The 25,077-nt window shown below is 41.2% G+C and overlaps 1 protein-coding gene across 10 annotated transcripts in view; it reads left to right on the top strand.

Moving 5' to 3' along the window:
- The window catches only part of otofa (otoferlin a), a 60,787-nt gene that overhangs the window by 13,125 nt on the left and 22,585 nt on the right, over nt 1-25,077 (top strand). For all 10 annotated transcript variants that reach the window (XM_053880722.1, XM_053880721.1, XM_053880716.1 and 7 more), the window contains exons 3-6: nt 3,369-3,457; nt 10,928-11,027; nt 13,451-13,638; nt 23,296-23,369. In XM_053880722.1, the coding sequence (XP_053736697.1) occupies nt 3,369-3,457; nt 10,928-11,027; nt 13,451-13,638; nt 23,296-23,369 (451 nt within the window). The remainder of the gene's footprint in view (nt 1-3,368; nt 3,458-10,927; nt 11,028-13,450; nt 13,639-23,295; nt 23,370-25,077) is intronic.

Here is a 25,077-nt window from a genome sequence, read left to right as displayed (position 1 = left end):
GTTGGTTTGTCATAAACTTGACTCTGGGCTGCTCCCCCTGGTGCATATATAGGTGAACAGCAATCCCAACACATGGAAGCATCAGTGACGGTAACATTGTTTGAAATGGACGGGTGCAATTTTGCACGTGAACGGAGCATAACCACAATTTATTTGAACTAAAAAGCGCTTAAAGTGCACATTGTAATAGATGTTTGCCAACGTTAAACAAAAATACATATATATCACTCTCTTAATCCAGGGTCTTTATACTATTACCACGATCTGTCTACTCCAGTGTACCAGTCTGTCGACTTCCCGATCTTTTTATCCGGATCTTAAAGGTCATCAGAGAGAGAAGAGAGATAGGTGTTAGGATTCCACACTGACAGAACCTTTCATCATCATCTCCTCTTCACAGACTGTAGGTCGTTTCATTTGTCTCTATGACGCTCATACTTCGCTGCTGTTCCATTCAAGGGTTTTATTTTATTAGATTTCATCGTAAAACTCGATGAGGGAGTAAAAACTGCATAAGCTCTTCTGTCTCATTTGTGGAGACTGTGCTACTGGAGGATATAAGGTTTAAATATTGGGCTGAATTTAAGTCACTCATTCATTCATGAGGTGAAACATTACTGTGGAGTGGAACAAGCTGAAGCATCTAGATTTAAGCAACCACAGTTGTACTGCTTATTTCAAGTAAATTACGATTGTAATGTTTAAAAATCTCCAATGTGAAAGCTTATACTTGTCTACTGCTGTATAAACTGCACTATACTTCCATCACATTCTACTGCCACTGATGACACTTCCACACAAAAGACATGACTGCTGAGACAGAGTGACCGACACAGTGCATTTTTAAATATATTTTATTGACTCACCACAATAAAAATTGATGTGTTCTGACCTCCGGGGAAATTAATCTTCAGCGGTGTCTCCGTGGCCGGATTGACAGAAAAAAACTATATTTCAGTGGGTCGTAAGTGTTTGTGCTGATTTTCGTGGCCATCATTTGTTGTATTAGCAGCGTGTCGCCATCGTGCCGGTGACATCTCCACGGTCGTCCACAGTTCGAGGGGAGGAGAGTCCGCCGGAGGTGGTGCAGCCTGAATCGCATCAACGCATCATTAGCCTCGCAGCAGGGGCCGATATTTGATTTGATTTGGTTGCGTTAGGGGAAAAAAATCATATTTTGAGGGTATAAAATAAGGTAATGGAACTGTATGCAGGACTGTAAATACTTTTTCAACTATGACTGAAAAGAAATTTTAACAAATTTTTATAAGGATTTTATTATTACTATTATTATTAACAATTTAAAAGTACATTAAAAAAATTAAACAAAACATTTTAATAAACCAGTTATAATTTTGAATTTGCCAATTTCTTTATTTGAATACCTTGAAAAATATACAGTATAAAATGTAAATAAAAACAAAAATTAAAAAAAGAATAATATGCACGTTATTGCGCGGTGCACATTCAAAACTACAATAAAAAAACGAATAATATGCACATTACTGCACATTATTGCACATAAGTCTGTCAGTCATTTACTTTTTACAATCACAGAGTGAGAGACAGTCAGACATTTTCACTCCAAAATATTCAGTCCAAAACTGGATTTGAACCAGCAGCTGAGCTGGTGCAGCACAAACCTCTGCTCCACCGTGCTACAGGATTAAATATTGATTAAGTTTAGCTGTCCATTAACAAGACAAACACGAAGCTGAGCCGGGATGTGATTATTCTTAATTCCACCCGGACCTCATCACGGGGTCAGCCACAGGGCCAAATGTGGCCCGGGGGCCACTCACAGTCCACGTCGGAACACGGTTCCTGACTGGCTGGATGTAGCTGCTGATGCATAATTGAAGCGTGTGAGTTCAGCTCCTTTAATGCAACACTACAGGCTTCTCCGGCTCCTGGAGCAGATGGGGAACCCCAGGATTCAGTAATGGGGTGCACCTGATGGATGTCCTGTCAAGCAACCTGCAGTGTTTCCTCTTGAGCAGGACACTTTAATGAGCTTTAAATCACCTGTTCTGTCTACCTTCGTACCTGCAGTTCAGATCTTCGTAAAGTGTGAAAGGCATCCAAAAAGTCATGACTCAGCATTATCAGTCGTCAGCTTAAGCCAATGATCTTCACCTCAGAGATCATGTATGGAATGCCAGGAGTGCCAGAATTAAATGATAAAGAAGGGACTGGCAATGGAGACGTTAACTGGAAACAAAGTGGAAATCTATTAGCCGATAAGGCCATAAATACTCAAATAAATAAAATGGAAATATGGAAAATAAATGTGGAAAAAAATCGAAAGATAAATAAAATAAAATACAGTGGAACCTTGGTTCTCGACCACAGTCCGTTCTAGACAGCCGTTCGAGAAGCAAATTGTTTGAAATCTGAATCGATTTTCCCATTACAATGAATGGAAAAAGAAATAATGCGTTCCAAGCCTTAAAATAGTCTTTTGTAGGAGTGAAAGTAGAGTGTCTGCTGCAGGTGCGCTGTTCCTCTATGTGTGTGGCCGCTGCATGTGGGAGGGGTTGCCGAGTGAGTGACGTCTCTCCAGAAGTGAAGAGGTGCCCGGTGCGTGTCCAGCTCTGAATGTGCGCTTCTGTGCAGTTTGGCTGTGACAAAGTCATAAACCAAGTCACGCTCTGTCCCAGACTCGCCTCATCCCTGTCCCAGCTCCAGCCCACAACAGGACATCAAACCCTGGAGTGAGCGCTCCAGCCTCGGAGGTGTGGAGAGCGAGCACCTCCCCTGTGGCACTCTAAAGGTTTTACACCTCAATATGAAGACAAAACAGTCAGTAAATGTAGCGGGACACATCTGCATACAGAGGCTGCGTTATACAAAGTGCGTTATGGGTCAGCTCATCGGTCCGCGCACATTATGTTTATTCCGGCTTTTTTCGGGGGGCGTTTTCTGGATTTTTGTTCAAAAAAAAAAAATCTCGAAGTTTTTGTTCAAACCGTTCGAAAACCGAGGTACCACTGTAATAGAATGAAAATGGAAATACGTGAGGAGGAAGAAGTAGAGTCTGTAAAAGAGTTGTTGGGAATTAACATTAAATTTTTTTTAAACGGATATGTGCATTTCCTTGTCTATATTCTTATTGCTTACTATTATATTCTTATTCTTATTATTACTGCATATATTTATGTCATTATAGGCTAATAGATGACTATATTTATGCCAATTTTTACATATTTCGAAATATGTTTCCACTTTGTTTCCTGTCAATGTCTCCATTTCCAATCCCTTCCTTATCATTTAATTGTGGCACTCCTGGCATTCCATAATAACTGAGCTTGTTTTCCGCTCCTAAATGGAAACTGAAGTTGTTAAATGGCGATTTTTCTCCTCCTCAGACTTTCCGATGGCCCATCGCCAGTCGCCTGGACGAAAACGAGATGCTGGAGATCCAGGTGTACAATTACAGCAAAGTTTTCTCCAACAGGTAAGCAGCCGAGGACTGCCCTGCCGGCCACTGCCACGTATCCCTCCTTTATTTCCTCCTTCCTGTCACAGCCTGAGCCCAATTTGGGTTGGTGCCGGGCTTGTTTGTGCGCTGACGGAGGGAAGCTCCTGAGAGCGTTTTCTAAATTGACTCAATTGTGCAGCAGGCAGCAGCCCACATCAGGAGGTAATGGATCGGTATTAGATCCTCAGTCAAGTGCACATTTGTCTCCGTTCTCTCAGAAGAGTCTTTCATTTAGTGTCTGTTGACGCCTTGCATCATGAACACAATTGATGATATAATCAGTTCTCAGATAAACCTCTGCTGTTCAGCACCAAACCACTCATGATGTTAGCAGATAGATAGTTTTATCATTCGACTCAATTCAGTTTGATCATCACCTCTCTCTCTCTCTCTCTCTCTATATATATATATATATATATATATATCAGAAAAATAAAATAAAAAACAGTTTTTCAATTCAAAGAAACTGAAAAAAATATTATTAAATTGGATGTTTTTCCTGATAAATAAAGACATTTTGAAATTACAGCAATTATTTGATTTACAAATCAAATCTACAGGAACAAAACCAAGGTGATGATGTTGATGGTCATGATGATGATTATTATTATTATCATTACTTTTTATAAAGGCCATCTAAACTACAATTATTTAGACAATTTGACATTAAATAAGTACGGTACGGTACATAACAAAGAGCGTGGGGACCATCTCACTCTCAGTCTAAAATAAGAAAAAATAGTAATTCTCAAACTCAAAAAGCAAAATACTCTGTTGCAACAAAGGAAGGTAGCTAACTGGGTGGGTAAAGCTACTAACAAACAATGCGTGATCCTTAGTGAAAGTTGCCAAAAACACCAACAAGCAATCTGCCTGACTTCGCCGTCATCAGTCATATTCTGGGGGTCGAGCAGGAGGTACATCCAAGTATCTGGTGTTTACAGGAGAAACAGGGACAATAACTGAGATTTTCCACTATTATACATTGAGTTTGATTCATCGCCCAGCCCTATTTTTCTATATCGATATCATTCGATCGCCCAGCCTGACAAGGTTCCCTTTCACGTTCCTCTGATCCCGCACCTCTCACTTCCCCTCCCTAATCCGTGGATTGACTTGAGGATGTAATCTGGGCCACACAGTGGTGTAAGTTGCTTATCGACTGCTTGTGTTGATGTCAAGGATCCAGTAAGACTGATACGGCTTGTTCTGTGAGTCCAGATGTGACTGATGTTGGACGTCTGCACCTGTCAATGTTCCTTCCATGCCGCCATATCCAGACGTCTCAAGTTGTTACTCTCCTGCTCAGAGATAAGAGGAAGGTCAGAGCTGCTGACAAGTGCTTGAACAGATGCGGCATCACTTCTCCAAGGGCCAGTTCCTTGCTGCCACACTGAGTTTGCCATGATAAGAAGAGACAGGGATGAAATATTAAAGGAAAGACAGGTGCTCATGATCATTAACTTCAGTTTAATGTCATCAGGTCGGCACCAAAACTAATTCTCTGGGGACTAATCTTGTCATTTTAAATGAGCGTGTTGATGTTTCCACAGCCTGTAATAGCTGATGAATCAACAGCACAGAACAGAAGTGAAGCTCGACCCAGGCCACTGCTGACGCGCTCAGCGTCATCCGTTTCCAATGTTCTTCCATTCATTATATTGATTGCCGGTAATAAAATGAGCTTCGGTCCCTCTTCTCAACACACCCAGCATCTTAAAGCGTCCAGTCACGTGATGGTGCAGAGAAAAGTTTCCTGAACTCTAGACAGCACGTTTGTTGTGAGCTTGAGGAACTTCTGCCTTCTGCCACCTCCATCACGGCTCACTGCCCTTTCATTTCATCTACAGGCTGTAAACCTCCGCTCCGCTTCAAAGGTCCTTTAATGTCCAGATTTAAATTACATTTCTTGGTCGGCCCCGAGCAAACTCTCCACCTCAACTTGCACCTTATTATTTGTATCTAACAGGCCTTTTTAGAGGAAAGTGGGTGGGTCAGATGGGACCCCTCTTTATCTCCAAAACTGCCGACAGCCTGATGCTATTGAGGATTTTCATCCAGGCCGCTTCTTTAACCTGCCACTGTGGTGCAAGTGCCATTTCATTCTGATTATTTGTGTCACTCCGATTTCCTCCCACAGTCCAAAAACGTCAATAGTTGCCTGTATGTCTTGTCCAGGGTGTCCTTTGCCCCTTCCTTCAGACCTCATCGAGTGAATAAACAGAAGTGCTGGAATGTGTATAAATATTTGTGTCACGTTTATATATGAAGAATAGCATCAAATCTTGAGGTCCTTTTATGTATTTCAGAATAATAGTCAATGTTTTAAGGCTAATTTAGGATTTGGAAATGCACTTGAGGATTATTGTCCAATTCAGATTCACATTTTTTAATGTGCTTATGTTTATGTAAACCCCCACGTGTCCGACACAAGGCCCTGGAGCCGAATCCAACGATTTTATTTGCTTGAAATACCAACTCAGAACACTATGAAAGATGAAAGTGGGTTTGCTTCAAGGAGATAAACACTCAATGAAAAGGACACGTTTCCTTTTCTGATACTAAACAGAAGTGAATATAGCAATGAGTGAGTGAAAAGAGAAGTGAAAAGAATGTCAGTTATTAGACTTAGTTCGGCCCTTAACTTAAACTGTGTTTCTAATATCAGCCCCTTGCATGATTAAGTCTGACACCCCTGCTAGAATGCGCTTCACTCAGCAGTTCTGGTCAGACTTAAACTACATGTCCTTGGACGTCCTCGGGGCAACACTCCAGCTTGTTATTTCTATCAAGCAAAGCTTCTTCGAGGGAAGGGGATGGGTCAGCCGGCCGTACGACCCCTCTCTGAAGGGGTGAGGATGAAGAAAACAAGTGTGTCCCACTCAATTGCCGCCCAGTGTTGGCGCGCGTGCGAGGGGATACACCATGGGAAGTCAGTGCAAGCACGTGGTTTACCTCGCCTGAGTGTGCCTTCAGGCCTTTTTAGATTTGGAATATTCCACACAATAATGAAGAACACTAGCCAACACGAGAGACAGAAACCAGCAGATCTTCTGGGGCACAATTAGTTTCTCCTCAGACCATATGTGTGCGCCTCTTACGCCATTACCAGAGAAGCTCATCTGCTTCATCATCGTCGCGCAAAACCCGCCATAAGTGCGATGGCACGACCACAGGGAGTGAGCGCTGATGCATGATGGTTAGCAGCAACATGCTCCAGCCACTTGCAGCGTCGTACGATCCGCGCCGGATCATCCAGGAGTTAACACAAGTGTTTTGACTACTGAGGAATTCCTGAGATTCATAATGAAATGTGAACCAGCTAACACGAACTGCGGAGCCTCTGATGTCTATAGATCGTGGCTGAATACATCAATCTTTGACAAGGCTGTTAAAATTTATGAGAACTCCTGCCGCCCTATTAGTTTTCTCTCTCCGAGAGTCGAGACATCCATCTTGTCAGGCAGCGAAGGCATCGCAGCCAAAACCTTGAGGACGGCAAGCCTCCCTCGGTCATTAGAAAATGCATTTATTTTGGGGTCCCGTTGAATCGGGAACCTTTTGGCACAGTGGGGTGAAACACACAGTCACATTCTCTTTTCATTTAAATGCAAATTTCACACACAGTGAAAGGCACAAATCCCCAAAAACTTATCTGCTGATGCAGGTTGACTTTCATTTGCATTTAAAAAGTGGAAGGTTGAAACAACAGCCTGCTGTGATTAAATTATTGATCTTCAAACTGTTTAAAATTAATTACATTATTAATATTAATAATAACTGAATTTCATGAATTTAAATGTTATGTCTTTATTGACATTACACATTTAGAGATTGCAAAAATATCATTCAATGAAAGAAAGAAAATGTGGCTGATCTATTCAAAATGATCAGAATCTATTACCTATGAAATGCATTTCTTTGTAAGTTAATTAATTAATTTTTCATCCCAAATTTTCAAGATAAATGAGACGAATAATTAAGTTAATGATGAATTTATGTTCTCCAAGTTCTGTGCTGGAATCGAATGCACAGATTTATTTTCCGTATTTGCCTCATTGTTTTGTCATTAAAGTTCAACGTCAGCAGTAAAGTCATCTGTGTGACAAAAGTAGCCCTTGCGGTCCATTCATTTCCTCCTGGTAACCCAAGGTTGAGTCGTGGGGGCAGCTGCCGAAGCTAACAGTCCCAGACATCGTAACATTGTAAAACGGAAAAGTTGTTTTCAATCATATAGTTTTGACTATTGTGAGTATTTTTTTTTTTGCTTTTAGGAACGATTTAGAATATGCTATCATGATGCTATATCGCATTGAAGCATTGTGATGCGAGTCATATCGTGATGCGTATTGTGATGCCAATGCTCAACCGTCGTCTGCAGCTCTTCTGGAGGATACACAAGCGTTTCCACGTTCAGTCCATAAGTTCTCCTCCCAGTTGGTCATGCCCCAAACGCTCACTAGGGAGGCGCCCAGAGTACAGGCTGACAAATTGCCACCGCAACTTGCTTGCAGTTGGTGCAAAGATGCAAAGGAGCTCTTTTTCTGGGACGAAGCAGCAACGCTCTGCGGAGAAAACTCACTTTCACTGCTGGGATCCTGTTCGCTCAGTCACTTCACAAAACATTCCTCATATATTTTAGAAGAGTCTTAGATAAAAATATTAACATTTATGAACAAATTAATCAGGAATACATTATCTTTGTCTGGCGCTACAAAGCCATCACATCTGTTTTTCAGGATCATCTACGACTATTAATTGTGGAGTGCGAATTTCCTCTTCTCTGCAGTCAGACTCCAGCGTTTGCTTGAAGCCCTGGATGAGCTACCTTATGAAACACTGCAACATCTCTGACCTACTTTTAATCTGCGTGTGGAACTTCCAAACATGCAAAAGGCTGGAGTGAAACAGCAACACCTCACACTCGTGACATGACTCTTTTTCTTTCTAAAGCTCATGTTTTCAACGACCAGAGTTTCAGGTCAACTTGGTTTGACCTGCATGATGCCCCACTGGAAAACCGAATAGATCGTTGGTGAAGTTGAAAAACGAAATCAGACCTCACCTTTAGACTGGACCCGAGTGTGACCTTCCGTCTGTGAAGAAGAAAGATATGTCAGTTAACTGATGTGGCAGTGTTCCATACTCCAGTGCTTTGCTGAGATCCTGCTTTTGCTGCCGTCCCTAGCGCAGTGGCCCTGCTGCCGAGGTCAGGCCACTCACTTACATCACATGGCACCGCTGTAGACAGGTGTTTTGATCTGTTGTGATAAAGCTTCTCATACAGTATGGGCTGATGTTGGCAGCAGGTCTCATTCTATCTGACTTCATTTTGAACATCTGAGTTAACATGACTCAAGTTGAGGTTACTCTGGATCGTTGGACTGTGGTTAGTGCTGCAGCCTCACAGCAAGAAGGTCCCAGGTTTGATTCCAGCTAGAGACTTCTTGCCCAGCTCTCTGCTCGCATGACTCCTGTCTGAACACAGGAAGTGCCGCTTGCTCATATACGGCCTGTTGCTAGTGGGGTCCCGTAAATGTCATAATCATCACAAGATATTCACTACCAAGAACTTATTGAAGAACTTATCCTTTTTTTTTTGTCAGACGTACACTGAAACAAGTCAATAACACACCAGAGTGAACATTATTACAGAGGTTTTCTTAATGTAAAAATCCTTTTAATTCTCATGATTAAAAAGTGTTTTTATTGTCACTATTTAAATAAATTTCAACTGTCCTCCTTAATTGGCTGCTCTATTTTTTTCATTTTAATTTTGATTTTTCCAATGGTTCTGCGTTATGAAGTAGAAAAATGCATAGCTTTTATTTGCCCCATTTTTATTTGCCCCATTTAAACCGTCAAAATGTCAAGCTGACATTGAATGACTGACACATTAAAAATCTATGCACATACACAGTTGATTTGCTTTTTTGTGCTGAAAAAAAGTGCTCCAAGGTCATTGCTAAGATGAAAGTGGTCAGTGAAAATTCAGAGACGAAAGGACTGAATATTTTGCATTTCTTCTCCTTCCAACCAGCATCAACCCCGACGTAGTTCATAAACCAGGAGACTTGATCCATGGTGAGGACTTCCTATTTGAGGGTCATGAAAAGTGTTTTCCATTATTTTGTATTATTTATTTACTTATCATTAATATGATTTTATTTTTTGAATTTTATTTATTTTGTTTTGCCAACTCTTGTCACCTTTACCTCCTCGGGCAAAACAGCTGTAGTTTCAGGAGCCGCACAGCAGGTGGTCGCAAAGTATCAGTGCATGACACAGGTGCACTCGCTGGAGGCCAGCGACCTGTGTTAATTCCATCACTTCAACATGAGCTTCCATCCGTTCTGCTTCAGTCACAGACGCTCTCATCAGCCCTGACACTTGCCTGGAAAAGGTGTGTCTGATCTGCGTCATGGGCATGACAAGCCTAATGCAGCTGTTGAGCCACATTTACATGTCAAAGTGCGGCGACCAGCACCGAGAGAAATAAAACGACGATCTGGAAAAGACTTTGAAAGCAAACGCAGCCTTGAATTATGGAGCAGATGAAAGTAAATTGTTTGCAGAACCTGGATCAATAATGAATGGCACCTTTTGAAGTGCTAAATAGGCGAGCCAGAACCCGATAGGTCCGGTCTGCTTCAATTATTCACCAGCAGCGCTGCAAAGGCCGAAAGGAAGCGACAAACGCTCTGCTTGTGTCTAAGTAGCGCCGGACTTATTGATCAGCAGTGTGAAGGGAAAGCAGTTGGAGTTTTTGTGAAGCCGCTTGCAATGTTTTAGAGGCTGGTTTTGTTCCTCAGCGGGTGCAGGAGCTGTAAACCATAACACCTGAGCAACACCTTCTAAAGCTGCTTATTTCAGTGGAGAGAATCCATCCGCGGCCGCTGAAGGGACGGAGACAAGTGAAGCTAGCTTTAGCTTGAATACAAATAAGAGTTGCAGCTTGTATAAACTCTTCTGTATAAAAGCTGTATAAAACTCTTCTGTGTGCATCATTAAAACGCCCGTCAATACCTCGCATCATTACCGCCGGCCCCTGAAGGCCTCCTGAACGCCATTGATCGCCTGCCCTGCTGTTATGATATAATCTCTCCCCGCGGCGTCGTCTCCTTCCTGACAATTGTCACCCGCTAATGACGCTTTTGTGATTGTCTCAAATGAAAATGCATCTTCACTTCACTGCGGGGATCGAGTCACATGGTCTGAGTCATTTTATCCGGCTATTAGTGAGATTTAAAACTGCTACTCGCTTTCTAGGTCGAACCCCAACCCATGGTTCTGGAGCTCAGGATGACTGACAGGTTTAAGTCGGGACGCTCTTCCTTTCAAAAGCTTGGAAGTGGTGTTATGCAGCGTGAACATGATGTGCTTGTTTGTGTGCAGACGGATGGAAATAAGGTGGGAAACGTCAACATCTTGTTTGTTATGTGGCAGACTGGTCGGGACGTTCTGCATGGTTCTGCAGAAGGTGGCGACGGAGGGACACGTGGAGCTGACCGACACGCTCATCGACGACAACAACACGTCCATGAAGGTATGACTGAACAGACGCCAGAATCTAATGTTTTCTTAACTGTTGAAGCAGAAAAGTGCCTACTGTGTGTCAGGTTTTTAGGATGAAATCTCCAACCATGTAATCTGTTTTTTTTTTTTAAATAAGTAATTATTTTGTCCGTCAAAAATAATGTGAAGAACAAAATAATGTGACACGTCCTTCGGCTTTTGGCGTTTCTGAATAAAACTGTTGTTTACTTATTGTCTATGTATTTTAGTTGTCTATGTGTTATAGACAACTAAAGCTCCGAATGACATTTAGCATTTTTAGAATGGGAAATGTCAAGTAGCTAAAGTACAGAGTCACATTTTTGATCACAGCCGTGAGCCCTGACTCACTTAGCAACCATGCTAACGGTTGCTAACATGAATGTAATGTCGTCTCCTTAAACAAAACCGAGGATCAACGCGACCTGGGTGAAGGAAGTTGAAGACAAATCTACACATCATCATCATCGCGAGTTACAATACACAAGCTCATATCAGGTTTGTTATGTGTTCACCGCATACGTCAGCTGAGACCGAGACACACACATACTCGACATCAGGTTTCACACAACGCCTCAATAGTATACAAGGTTATCAGGTATCACTGGACCATGATTAATCTAGGAGTTTGTTCACTTTCGCTTTCGATCATAGTCGAGCTACTGGGCTACATGCTAGCTTAGCCAAGCTATTAACCGCATTATCCAGGTCATGTAGTCTGGAGTCGGACTAAGCTGTTTACATGCTGTTTAAGAGTCCGGACTTCAGCATCTTCATCTCTGACTCCTTCCACTCTGACTCCAGAGTCACATCCAACACTGTCCAACAAAGCCTCCCTTTCACTGTAATTTATTTTGAAAAGAACTGTGTTCAAGCTGCAGACAAGATGAGTAATGGAACTCTTCTGATATATTTTAAACATGATGTCTCTGCAAGTGAATTATAAAAAACATTCTGGATGTGCGACTTCTGACGGGGATTTTTCCTGCAGTGGTATGAATAAATGGATCTCATTAGACGCGTCTGAAACAAAAGAAAAAAGGAAAATATACTCAAGAATGTCAAGGCCCTCGAGAGCGGCTGGCGGTCAACAAACACCTGACTCAACATTTGCGAGTTTCTTTCGTTTGTCTGTCGATGGAAGAGCGTGAAAATAGTGTTGAAGATTAAGCTCAGAGCTGAGCATCATATATGAGGGTTTGAAGGCACCCGTGGCGCAGAGAGCTGGGGGTGATGGTGTGATGCCTCTGAGATGATGACACACACCAGGGGAGTGCTTGAGGGCTCCACACGCACATTAGAGCACATAAACCTGAGGAGTCATTTAAGTGGGAGCTGTGTTGCACTAACAGGATCACAGTCCACTTCTGTGGGGTCCAACAGAACCAGCTGCAACCTGAGGACAGCCGTTCTTATGTGGTTGCCATGGTAACTAATGCAACGACACGATTCTGAACTACAAAAGATTCTTTTCACTGGCATATAAGACACAGACGTCGGCACCAAAAAAAAAAAAAAATTCCCTCATCTGTCTTTGTCAGTAGAATAAATTGGCTGCCGCGAAATAAAGATCAGCGAGTCGTCGGGAGAATAATTTTTGTCCAAACACGACTCCCCAGTAGACACTGAAGACGAACTGCAGCGTCGCTGCTGGATTAAATACAACGTTACTGTCGATTCAAATCACCCCGAAAACTCCAGGGAGTATCGATGATTTATAGTCAGGGAACAAAACTTTGCATCTTTATTTCTTTATTCATGAATATATTTGTGATTTAAGTGAATCTGTAATAAACAATAAAAGATTGTGTCACAAATACAATAAGTTGTTCTGCACGTGAGGAATCAAAATATACTTTATGTTAGAGAACAGGTGTTTTCTATAAATAATCTGCTTATTCATGAGATCATCACCATATGTTCACTGTAAACAACACGTATTATTGACAGTAAATATCCAAGTCATTTTTGTGATGGTATGTTCCCCAATCAAAAGTGTGACCCAAAATAGCCTGAAAAACAAAGGCCTTTATCCATCAATATTACAAGTAGTTTCACTCAAACTCTGTGCTGCTAAGTAAAGTGTTACATTTATATGCTTCCAGTCACAATAAATCCACTGACCACCGTCTGGTGTGGGCCATGTCCATCTGCTCTAACCAAGATATGGGAGCTGTGTCCAGTCTGCAGTGGTCAGTAGTGGTCCAACAAATGCTACTGCCGCCAAAGACAGGGCTTTCTTTTTGATTTACTGTGGAGTGGGGTCATTTAAAGTCTGTTATTTAAGTTCTTGAAGCCACACCAACCTCTCTTTCTGTGACCAAATCTTCCTGTAAATGTTTATTGTTACAGGAGATTTAGTTCAATAAGGTCGAGATGCAGTTCAATAACCTCACTGTGCCCTTCCGTCTGCAGACCAGCGTGACCATAGAGATCCGGTACCAGGCGATGGACGCCTCAGTGCGCGTCTGGAGCGACGGGGAGTTTCTGGATGTTCCTGACGACCGCGACGGAACCTTCACGTTCGAGACGGACAGCTTGTTGTCCAGTCACGGATCATCGCCGGGTCGATCGCTGCAGGGATCGATACCCACCTTCAGAAAGTGAGTGAAACAGAAATGTCCTTTCCATGTTCTTCTCCCTCTTCTCTGTGGGCTTCCTCCAGGTGCTCTGGTTTCCTCCCACGGTCCGTAAACTGGGCGAATTGATGACTCTGAATTGGGTTGTCAGTCTACTTGACATATGACGGACCAATGACCTTTCACTCCAAGTGGCAAAGTTACAGACCCCAGTGAACACATTAGGGGAGGGAGTTGATTTTGGTTGCCTAATAGCTCGGTGCCTCTTCTTCTTCTTCACATCTGACATTGTGCAAAAACTTGATCCTAATAAGTGATTTCTAGCGCTTATTATAAGTGCAATTTGACTGTTTGTATACCTTGATTCTAAGACGTGTGAACCTGCACCTTTGTGGCCGTGATATGGTTTTGTGCAGCGCGTTCCAAACCTTCCTCTCACTTAGTGTCGCAGCCTTCATGGCCGACTGCTTCTGTTTCTGCTGAATACCATGTGAAACCATCATCAGTGGGAGGTATTGATTTCCACTGAGTCTGCGAGGCTTTATTGTTGGCGCTGGATGAAAAGTGTGTGCGTTCTAATGATGCTGCCCGAGTCGCTGCGTTGATTCCAACTGTTCAGGTCTGCTTTATAAAGAACATAAAGTTGCGAACGTCATCTTAGAGAGAAGAGTTTTCAGAGCAAAGCTGCGAGAAAGGAACGTCTTTATCCTCAAAATTATCTGATTCGGATGTCCTTTTGATGACTGTCCTTGTCGTCTGAAGAGGTTGTGTTGCCATGACAGCAGTTGGTTGAGAAAGGATTTTAACTACCTGCCACTTCTGATCTGGACCGGTGCTGGCACGCGGCTCAGTTTATATCAGTTTGATGAGTAACAGGGGGGTGTGAGGAACTCGAGACCATCATAGGATCGAGGCAACATGGGTTCAGAACACAGTTTCATTACGGGACGAAAGGTGAAGAGATTGCACTGCAACTCTGCGGGAGGGGAGCGTTCAGGTCTCTGGAAAGAAACATGCTCAGGTGACATGGTTGACATAAATGGTCACTTAACTTCTTCTTCTGATCACGTTGTAGTTCACATGCCAGGCCAACAGGTGGCGTAGTAGCAAGAAAGAAGTAGATGGAATGGTGCAGGCTTTAGCATGAAGCTTCAGCGTCGCGCTACATTAGCATCTGTAGATGTTAGATTTGGATACAGTTGGTATAAATTTCTTGTAAAGGCCATCTTAAGTAAACAATAATAAGTGGAATATCTTGATTTTACCGAAGGATGTTTGTTTTTTCGTAGCTGTATGAGCAACACATTCTCACCCCTGGGGCATTATATAATCCTCTAGTGACTTGTGAAACCGCACAGCACTGTTGTGCTCTGGTTCCCAAGGTGCTCCGTGGCAGCGCGACTTGGACACAGATAAACAAAACACTATGATTTTGTGCAACAAACAAATCATGGCAGAGCTTGTCACATGCATTATGAATGGCTCTTTTTAATCCGGCCAGCTGAAATCCCTCACTGGTTTTTATTTTAAATGTGGTCAGATTTATCTCAGATATTTATTAGATGTCACAGATTAGCATTTGGTTACATCTTGCACAGCGCTAGCAGTAAAAAAAAAGGTGTTTCAGTAGAGTTGAATTTGCCTGTTGTGCTGAGCTTTCATGAAAAAAAGGATGCATTGTTTGATTGAGGCTTTTGTGATTTAAGTCTAGTCTCCAACTGTTTCCTGACTCTCACCTTCCAAGGTTCAAAGTTACGTGTCTGGATTCTCATGAGAGAAGAGCTGCGCATGTATTTTTCTCTTCTGAAGTGTGTTGTGTCTCCCCCTGGGTTTTTGTGTGACTATACTGAAGGATTGTTGTCAGTTTCTTTGAATCTTCAGTTGCCTGAAGCGGATAAAATGGTGTCGTAATTAAACGTCATGCTGAAGGTTGATGGTCGTCCTATTGGTGCGCTTCACTATAAAGACGAATCATCCTGTCGCCCTGCCTTATTTCTGGGTTCGATTGCTGCCAAAGTGTGTTGTCGGATGAGTGGTGCCACACCCGTGAGACATTCAGTTCTGTCCCCGACAAAGTGGGTTTCAGAGAGGTTTTGTAATGCCAGATAAATAAGTCAGCTTCTCTGAGGTTGCACTGTGAAAGCATGAGACAAACTACAAGCAAAAATGTGTTTTTCCTCTGCGTCAGAACAAAACTTCCTCTTGTGTTTATTCCAACCTCTGAAATACAAATGAGTTATTTGCGTAATGAAACCTCTCGGTGGAGATGATGCGGATTTAGAGTCTGTGGAGGGAACCATGTCGGTAAACTCTTAATCTGCTGCGCGTTCCCAATGATCATAAAAGAACTGACTCTCATTACTTTGTTAAATAAGTGCAGAGGATGTGTGTGTGCTGTAGTTGGCCACGGCGAGTCAGTTGCTGTCAAACGTGACAGATTGTAATCGGAGACAAATGTCGGCTAATGATGACAAGCACGTCGGTTTATGACTTTGGCCCGAATCTGTCTGCGAGTGCGAGACGGAGGAATTTGGCTGCGCTGACACTAAGCATAGACAGGGTGAAAGAGTCAACATTAATGGAACTAAAGATGTGCTTTCTAGCCAAATCTAAGTTCATTTCAACAGCTGGAAGTGATGACAGTCACCGAAAAGTAACTCTTGAGTGAGAGTCACAGCCAGGCTAAAGAGAGAGTGAAGCACTTGGAGATGAGACTCGAAAATAAAAGGGAGAATCTCAAGATAATGAGGAAGAATCTCTCTAACCGTCGGAACTGATCAAGTTAGATCATGTAACTCGGGCATGTCTCCAGGATCGTGACAGCATTTACATCCCTCACACCTCTCAACCTAAAATATCCATAATGCACTGCAACAATTCAATGGAGTTTTGCTTAGTGCTACTATATAAGGTCCAATGTTTTAATGTAAGTGAATACATAGACAAATTAAATTGAGTTTCAAAGAAAATGGTGTTAAACATACTGTGCACTCTGATACATTCCAACTAAAGACCGCAACTTTACAGCTCTAATAAACTCGAAGTGGAGGAGTAATAATATGATGATGATTGCCTTTCTGCTATAGAGAAGAGAAAATGTAACTGGACGGATTTGTGTGCTCTCGACTCATGTTGAAAACACTCTGAGAGTACGACATTTTATAACTGAATGTATCCGAAAATGGATCCAAGCTTGAAGAGCAAACAAATATAGAGACACAAATCTGACATGTTTTGTGATTGAAAATATGCAGAAAAAATGACATAGATGCTCCAAGCTCTCAACAATGATAACAAAGACTGAGCAAAGACTCGAATTCTGTGAGAGAGAATCTAACACATCCTAAAAGGGCATATGTTGAAAAAAGCTAGCTCTGGGAAATAAAATTATTTAAAAAAATGTTTAAATTGGAAAGGACAAATGGTGATGATATGAACGACTGCAGTGAGAAGACATCATTCATTCACTGAAAAAGAAGGGACAATCTAAAGCGGAAGAATCCTGGGGATCATTGCCTCATAAAAGACATAAAATAATAGGGGGGAGTTCAAATTATAAAACTATAGTACACTATATTAGGCAGTAGAGTTCATACTTGAAGAGACACAATGTTTGTTCTTGCAAGCACATGAGAGATGATCTAACATGTTTGTCAGCTGCTGATGCAGAGGAACATAAGACACACACACTTAAAGAGTGGCGCATCATGATGGAGTCCTCACACGGCTCCCATCGTGTAGAGGCGCCGGGTCCCTCCAGACCAGAACTAACCAACACCGGAGCAGCTTAATCCCACCATCGGTGACTTTAATGAAGAGTTAAGTCACACAACCTTCATGGTTCACCAACGTATATGCGGTCATAATGGACAGTCATAAGTTCTCGCATGCCTTCGATTCTTACCGTCCCCGACCACAGAGACGTCTCACTGTTGATACTTAGCCAAATGACTCTTATTCTGCATCGCAGCAGCAGCATAGAGCAGCGACGTTATTGCTTTCGTGCTCCCAGGGATGTCAATAAAAAGAATATGGAGAATGTAAAGCAGATTTTCCGTTGCGATCTGACAGTTTACAAGAGTAAGCTCCGTGTCCGGCGACGGGAAAATCGTTGCCTCAGTGAATCGGGACATTGCTGACACACTTGATTTAGAGACAGGGCTCCACAGCCCACGTGTCTCCGCCTGGTTGCTAAACTCAAACAATTATAACTGCAGTTTTATGCTGTGGAGAAATGTGTCATTCGGGATGAGTTGCAGTTTTCAATGACAAGTCAAAGCCTCAAACAGATCTGCTGAGACGGTGAACATGCTCCTCCTCCTCCTCTTCCTCCTTCTGTTATCGCTCTCTGTTTGTCAGAGTTTTCTCCCTGTTTTCGCTGATGGTTTTACTTTTCCGGTGAGCTACAGTACACCATCCCAGTCTGTGTAAGCAATTCCCTCTTGTTGTACTGTTGTGAGACACAGAGGATGAAGAACTACCAACCTGTCTCGGGGGATAAATCCCACTTCCTGTCCTCCCCAGCGTGAAGCAGCTTTTCGTGAAATGATGGTCCTTTTTTCAGATTTTTTTTTCCAATGGAAAGAATAATAATTACTTGTGTCTCAAAGTCGGAGTCACTTCAGTGAACACAAGTCTTTTTCAGGTCACTTGATGCAATAACACGGTGAAAAATGCAAGAGGGCTTTTTGAAGTCTGTATTAATATTACAGAGAGCTGGAGCCTTCATATGAAAACGCTCTCTAGTCTTCTTGTTTTGGACGCTGGACAGATTATACTTTATCATGTTGCTTGTCATTCTATTTCAGTTCATGCCATTAAAATGTAGTGTTTGAGGCTGACACTGATGTTTGCTGATGATATAGTGAGAGGAAGAGGGAGGAGCTGGCTGTATGACAACACATCACTGGGGGCCATGTTATCTGAGAAGGAAGCCAGTGTAAGCTGAAACGTCTGATAGTGATCGCTACATGTCTTGATAGGGATTTAATCCAGCAGCCTTTGTTCGCTGACAGTTTGTCTTCCAGCCAGTTGAAGAAATCCCAGTCGCTCTGAAATATGAGCAGCTGGTCCATAAAGGTGATGTTCAGAACAGTTCTGTTCCCTCGAGCGCCGTTCAGCTGTTCTCGCAGTGAAGAGTACACAGTATATATTCATGAATTATTCATCGCTGATGGACTTTTCACGCCGCCGGACTTTCTGAGAAAGTTCAGAAGGCCCACCGTGTGTATGAAGAGAAGGTGAAGTGAATCTGAACCACACCAGCAAGGATGGGTTTGATTTTGTTCGATGGTTTTATCAAAGCATCTTGTTTGAAACTGCAATGATTTTTGCTATAATGATATTAAAACTAACGTGGATGACGGACTTTCTTCTCTGAACCCTGTGGCTTTTACAGCAACGCGGCTCATATATTATTGATTTTTATGGCTAAAGCGATGAAATTATAGGTGTTGTATTTACCTGAGAGCACGAGCAAAAACAGTGCATTGTGAGCGCTTTAAATGTCAATAAAAGATGTGAGGAGTTCATGATTCAAGTTCAGAACATTGCCCTGTTTGTTTCATGAGTCAGTCTCCATGCTGGACGCCAGTTTCTAAACTAGTTTAGACGTGATCCTCACACATTTTTAAACTCCACTGACCTTTCTACAGTGCAGACAGCAACATTGCACCGGTGACTTATAAACCTCTGCGGCTTATGTATGAACAAGATCTAGTTTCCTTCTTAAATTTTGTTGGTGGAGCTTATATTCCGGTGCTCTCTATACATTTCAACACCTTGTTTTAAAGTTGAACTTCATAGCAGGGCAGGCATATCCAATGTCTGTTGCGAGGACCTGAATTAAATTTTACATGGCCTGTTATCTCTGTCTTAAAAAGTCCTTTACCTGTCAGTAATATGTGTTTATTTCATGCCAGTCTGGGTGCACACAGCCAGTGAAGCTGTGAATAGCTCTTCTTCATGGGCTGAAATGAGAGCATCATGTTCCTCCTCTGCAACTCACTTCAACATTCATTTATATTTAAATTTGTAGGCATTTAAAATAATAATAATAAGCCGAATAATAATAATACTTACACCCTGTCATGTGGCGGAAATTGCATTATTCAACGAAAAAAAAAAAAAAAAAAATATATATATATATATATATATATATATATATATATATATATATATATATATATATTAAGATGTCTGCATTGTCTTCTTTGAACTCTTATTATGTTTGTATTGATCTCATTTTAATTTAATAACTTAATCATAAGAAATGAAATGTGAATAAACACACTGGGGTAGATTGTGGTAGAGTAATGTGTGTTATTAATATCCTCACATTAAATATAGGTAATAATCTGTTTTGCCTCCACATTGAGCAGAGCTGAGGCAGGTCTCAAACTGCATGTGAATAATTGAACCATTTCCTGGTCCAGTGCAGTTGCAGATTTGTTAATACAATCTTGCCTGGCATCTTTCATCCACACAATTAACATACGTAACAAGTCAATTTATTCTGCCTCTCATTTATTATTCATGTGCACACCATCGCCCAGCAGAAGTACGGTGCGGCGCGTGTTCAGCGCCAAGCTTGCTGGAATGGCTGTGCAGCTCAGTGACAGATCTGTGAGTTTATTCCCTGGTGTTATGTAAGAAAGTTCACCCCCATTCACTGGAGTTTATTGGGTTTTTACTGAGGTCATGAAAGGGAGGCAAATGGGGGGTGCTGAATATTACTTGAACAAATATCATTATTTAGGAATGTATATAGAAAAGGTGCAAGGTTTCTAATGAAGAAAATCATGATGGAAAAAAATAATTTTGCGTATTTTCAGAATGTATATATATGTTTTTATATATATGTAAATAGATTGATGAAAAGGCTTTGTCTGTCTTTTTATGATAAAGCAGAACTGGGCAGAGCTCAGGACACTTCTCTTCATTAATTTTTATGTTATTATTTACTGTTTCCACCTTTTTTCCCGTTCAACATTGTATAATTAAATCATACTTTAATTTTAAAATTCTGTTGGTATATTTAATTTACAGTTATTGAAATTATTTTTGGTCCCCCATTGCCATTCAAATCCATGACATTGTTCCCTGATATATACACATAATTTTCCTGCATATAAAATAATTATTTATATTTGCTTTTTTTATTTAGGATGTTTTTTTTGTTTCTTTGAATAAAAAGATATATTTTGTTATTATTATTTATTAAATTTATGTTTAGATCTTCAAATAATTTGTAAAACATTGTATAAATTATTTGTATCCCTTATTATGTCTCTCCTTCCATTTTCTTTGCACTGAATGATAATAACAAATTCTAACTCCCAAGCTTTTTTTGTTGTTTATTTTATTTTTTTTTGTTTTGTTTCTTTTCTCAAGGGGCCTCAAGACAGCAATATATATATATGTAATATGTAATATGTGGACATTTCACTGCAACTCTCCTGCAATGAAGGGTAATTTTAAGTTTGAAATTCTATAAAAATGCTAAAAAATTGAATCAAATTAAACATTGATTGCAGAATTTTAGCACCCCCTTTTATCCACATTGAGAATCGTGATGCGTAAATGTGCCACAGAATGGAAGTCATTTTGTGTTACAGTTAGATTGGGAGAATCGAGGAGCCGACGATTCCTGCTGCCGTCCCTTGTGATATGTATTATCTGTCATGTTTTAAAAATGGCTTGGCAGCAAATCCAGTGAGTTTGTGGGTTACACTCATGGAAAAGAAGAGTGTGAAACTGCTTTATATGCTGTCGCTACTTTTGGTTTGAGCTTCAAAATGGACACAGTCTGATGTATGACGACTGTACATAAATTAAAGTGTTGCAAGTTCTGCATTGAAAGATCCCCCTCAGACACGGATCAGTCAAATGTCTCATGAGCTGTTTAAGCACCTTCAAACATGCTGTCAGAGCCTTTTTTGTAACCTGGCTCAGACTCAAAAGACTCAGTCAAAAGAAAGTATTTGATGTGACTTTCTCCCGTTCAGTACAACAGGGCAGGTTATTGAAGCTGACAGTTTGTCTCAACTTTTCTAAATTTGTTTGGAGAAGTTTTCATGTCATCTTTATCAATGTGTAGCCTCTTCCTGTTGTTCTTCCCCTCAGCATGTTTTGCTACTGTGGGAGGAAACTGGAGTGGAGGGAAAACAACACCCTCACAAGAACAACATCAGAGCTCCAACCAGAGAACCAAGAGATGTATCAGGACGGAATAGAACCTGTGACCTCCTCGCTGCAGCACTAACCTCCACATCACCATTTCAGCTTTCAGAAGAGCTCTCTTTTTTCCCTCCTGCTCATATGCTCCCAAAGGTGTAGCCACCTGTGTGAACATCAGCAGCTATAATGCCTGGCTCTCGTGTGAGAGGGACTTTTATCTGCTCTTGAACTCACTTTGCACTATATCTGGGAGACTAAACAGACTCCACTTCTGACCTCCTTGAGAATTAAAAAACCACAACATAAGCCACTCATTCTGTTGCCAGGGTCGGCCCCCTCCATCTCTCCCATCATCAGCCTCCTCCCTCTCTCCTCTCTGCATCACCCACTCATCACTTCAGCTCGCGCTTCGCAGGTGACTTTTTTTTTGGAACAGAAACTTGTTCACTGGATTTAAAGTCAATTTTCTGATCTGCTTTTTTTTAATATAAAGGAGCCTGCAGAGTCATTAATGTGGTATGTATTGTTAACATTTCAACTTTAAGGAATAAAGCATGAATTTGCATTAAAAAACAAACTTTTTTAGTAATTATTTTGAATTAATTTTCAGTAATTTTCCACTACTTAATGTGCTTTTATTCATTTTTTTTTCTTTTTTGGTTATTTTTATAGTTTCACTGAAATCAGTTCCGAACACAAATTCTGTTTTTGCAAATTCATCTTCTTTATTTTTCTAAAACACAGTTCTTTTTATGTATTTCTGAAATATTTATACATTGATTTCAACTCTGAACTGATTTAATGTAGTAATAACCAAAATGTGAGTGTAATTCTACTGTAGCATGGAGAACACTGGCTTCATGTTGTTGTTTTTGGTGGCTGTTATCGCTGGAAACCATGCAGATTAGTTGTTCTAGCTCAGCCAGCCTTCGAATTTTGATACTGTAATTGCATTTTTTTGTGCTTTGCTTTGCATTTTCCTCCTAAATATGCTGACACACGACTTTCATATCGACGCTCAACATGGATCCCTACTTCCCTTGGACCTAGATGGACGTTAAACCCTTCCGTCCCCGTTGCAGGATATAACTTTATTTCAGATCTTTGCATGGGAAACAAATTGATCGCTCACACTGTTTTTCAATTATTAACGCCTCTCATTTGTCGCCATGCGGGTGACATCACCAGCTCTTTGTGATAGAAGTGATATGCGATCCAGTTCATATCAATGTGGAGACACCAGATCCTCTTGTATTGAGATTGAGCGGCTGTGCAGGTGATGCATGTGTCCATCAAGGGGAATTAAAGGTCCACTGAAATAGACTGAAGCCAGCGAGTCAGATTTTCCACCTTCATCAGGTCCTCAGAAGCGGCTTTGAGTGTTACTGAGAAGGTGTGAACGAGTTGGTTGACATGAGGCTCAGTGAATCAGAACCAGAATCATGGTATCGGCTTGCTCGCCCTTCTATCTTCACATCTGCGCTGTGTTTTTGTCTCTTCCAGAGCGGGGAGGGGAGTTTTCTCAGCCATGAAGCTCGGCAAGATCAAGAGCTCCAGAGATGATCACAAGAGAGGAGGTGAGTCTCTGGCCGGGCATGCGAAATGTGCCGGTCCGTCTTTTGTTTAGACAGTCAGAGGGCAGCGGGGATGAGTGTGAGCTCTTCATTCTACAACCAGCAAAGGATGGTGATTAGATTTCACAGTACGGCTCCCAGCGCCCGGGCCTTTTGTTTCCCCTTTATTGCGTACAACTCCTTTAACTTGTACCTTGTAGCTGATATTAAAGACGCACTATAGGTTTCATGAATTATTTATGAACATTATTAAAGCAGTTTGAGAAACAGCTATACATTGAACTGCGACTGTTTCTACTGCAAAAGTATGACTTTAAAGGTGACAGTCTTGGAATACACCTGGGTTTAGTATTGACCACACCCATCAAAGTACTGTTTCACCCTCATGTTGTCTAAAGGAGTGTTTCTTAACCTTAGAGCCGGGGCCCATGGTTGGGCCACGAGTGCCTCCAAGAGGGCCGCTAAAAGTTTTTTTTGTCTTTCACACCTTTGGGCCATGAGAGCCGTGAGACACTCAGTACAATACATGAGCCACATATGGTGGCACTAGTGTGTCACTGAATTGACTTCACAGCTGCAAATCTGCAGCTTGAAGAAAGTAAAAAGTGTTCATGAAAGCACCTGCAGTTTTGAAAATTAATTGGAACATTTTATGGCTTCACTTATATCTTCTTTGAGAATAAAATATACTATATTTATTTTGTGATATTTAGGCATAGTTTTATTATATTTATTTTATTCAGAATTTTATTCAGTTTTTCCAATTTTCTCAACAGTTTGAATCCAAGTGTGCAAATATGCAGTATACATTTTTTTTTTTTTCTTGAGTGAATTTGATGAATATGACTTGCGCCTGGTTCTGCTGCTGGTTGGACTTTTTGATGACAGATATCTTTGCGATGGACACATGGTTTCATGTCATTTCACAAGGTTTTGCTTTGTTTACGTGTAAGTAGATTAATATGGTTAATATAGTAGATAAATATTATTATTGATCACATATCGAATCAAGTGTAATGAATCAGTTCTATTCTAAAGGTTAAGAACCCCTGGACCAAAGCAAAGGTTTCAGGCCTGTAACATGATTCGCTGGACAGACTAAGCCTCTCATTTTCATCCCCACCGATTTTTTTCCCCTGATATCTTTGCCCTACACGCATCTATTGATACTACCTCAAGAACAACGCATTCAAATGCACAGCTGGTGGCGGTAACACGACACAAAGTGGAGCAGTCATTCTATTGCAGATCTGAGCAAAGTGCAGCCCAGGGGCCAAATGCGGCCCTTTGACTGTATTTATGTGGCCCACCAGAAGTAAGAGTAAAACTGCAAAACTGACATTGTCGCTGACATTTTTGTGCATTGTTTTTTTCTTCATTGCAATGCAACTGAGATGTAACTTTCTCGTTTGATTATTTTTCGTATTTGTTCGTCTTTTCCATTGGCTATTTTGAGTATTTTTCGTCCCTTAAAATACATCAGAATTGAAACTAGATTTTGAAATGTGTGAGACACATGGAGAATCTTTAAATGGAATGTGGTTTAAATTAAATAAAACAAAACAAACGAACGTTTTCTGTGCATTTTTAAAGTGTCATTTCTTAATCACACATGACGTCATCACTTGACATTTATTTTGGGTTTGACTGCCCCTCTCAACGGTCACAAATAAAACCTGGCCCCTGATGAAATTTAACTGCTCACCTCTGT

The sequence above is a fragment of the Synchiropus splendidus genome, chromosome 12, assembly GCF_027744825.2.
Source record: "Synchiropus splendidus isolate RoL2022-P1 chromosome 12, RoL_Sspl_1.0, whole genome shotgun sequence".
Taxonomy (NCBI): Eukaryota; Metazoa; Chordata; class Actinopteri; order Syngnathiformes; family Callionymidae; genus Synchiropus; species Synchiropus splendidus.
Note: the sequence above shows the minus strand (reverse complement) of the source record. Positions and strands in the feature narration are given on the sequence as shown.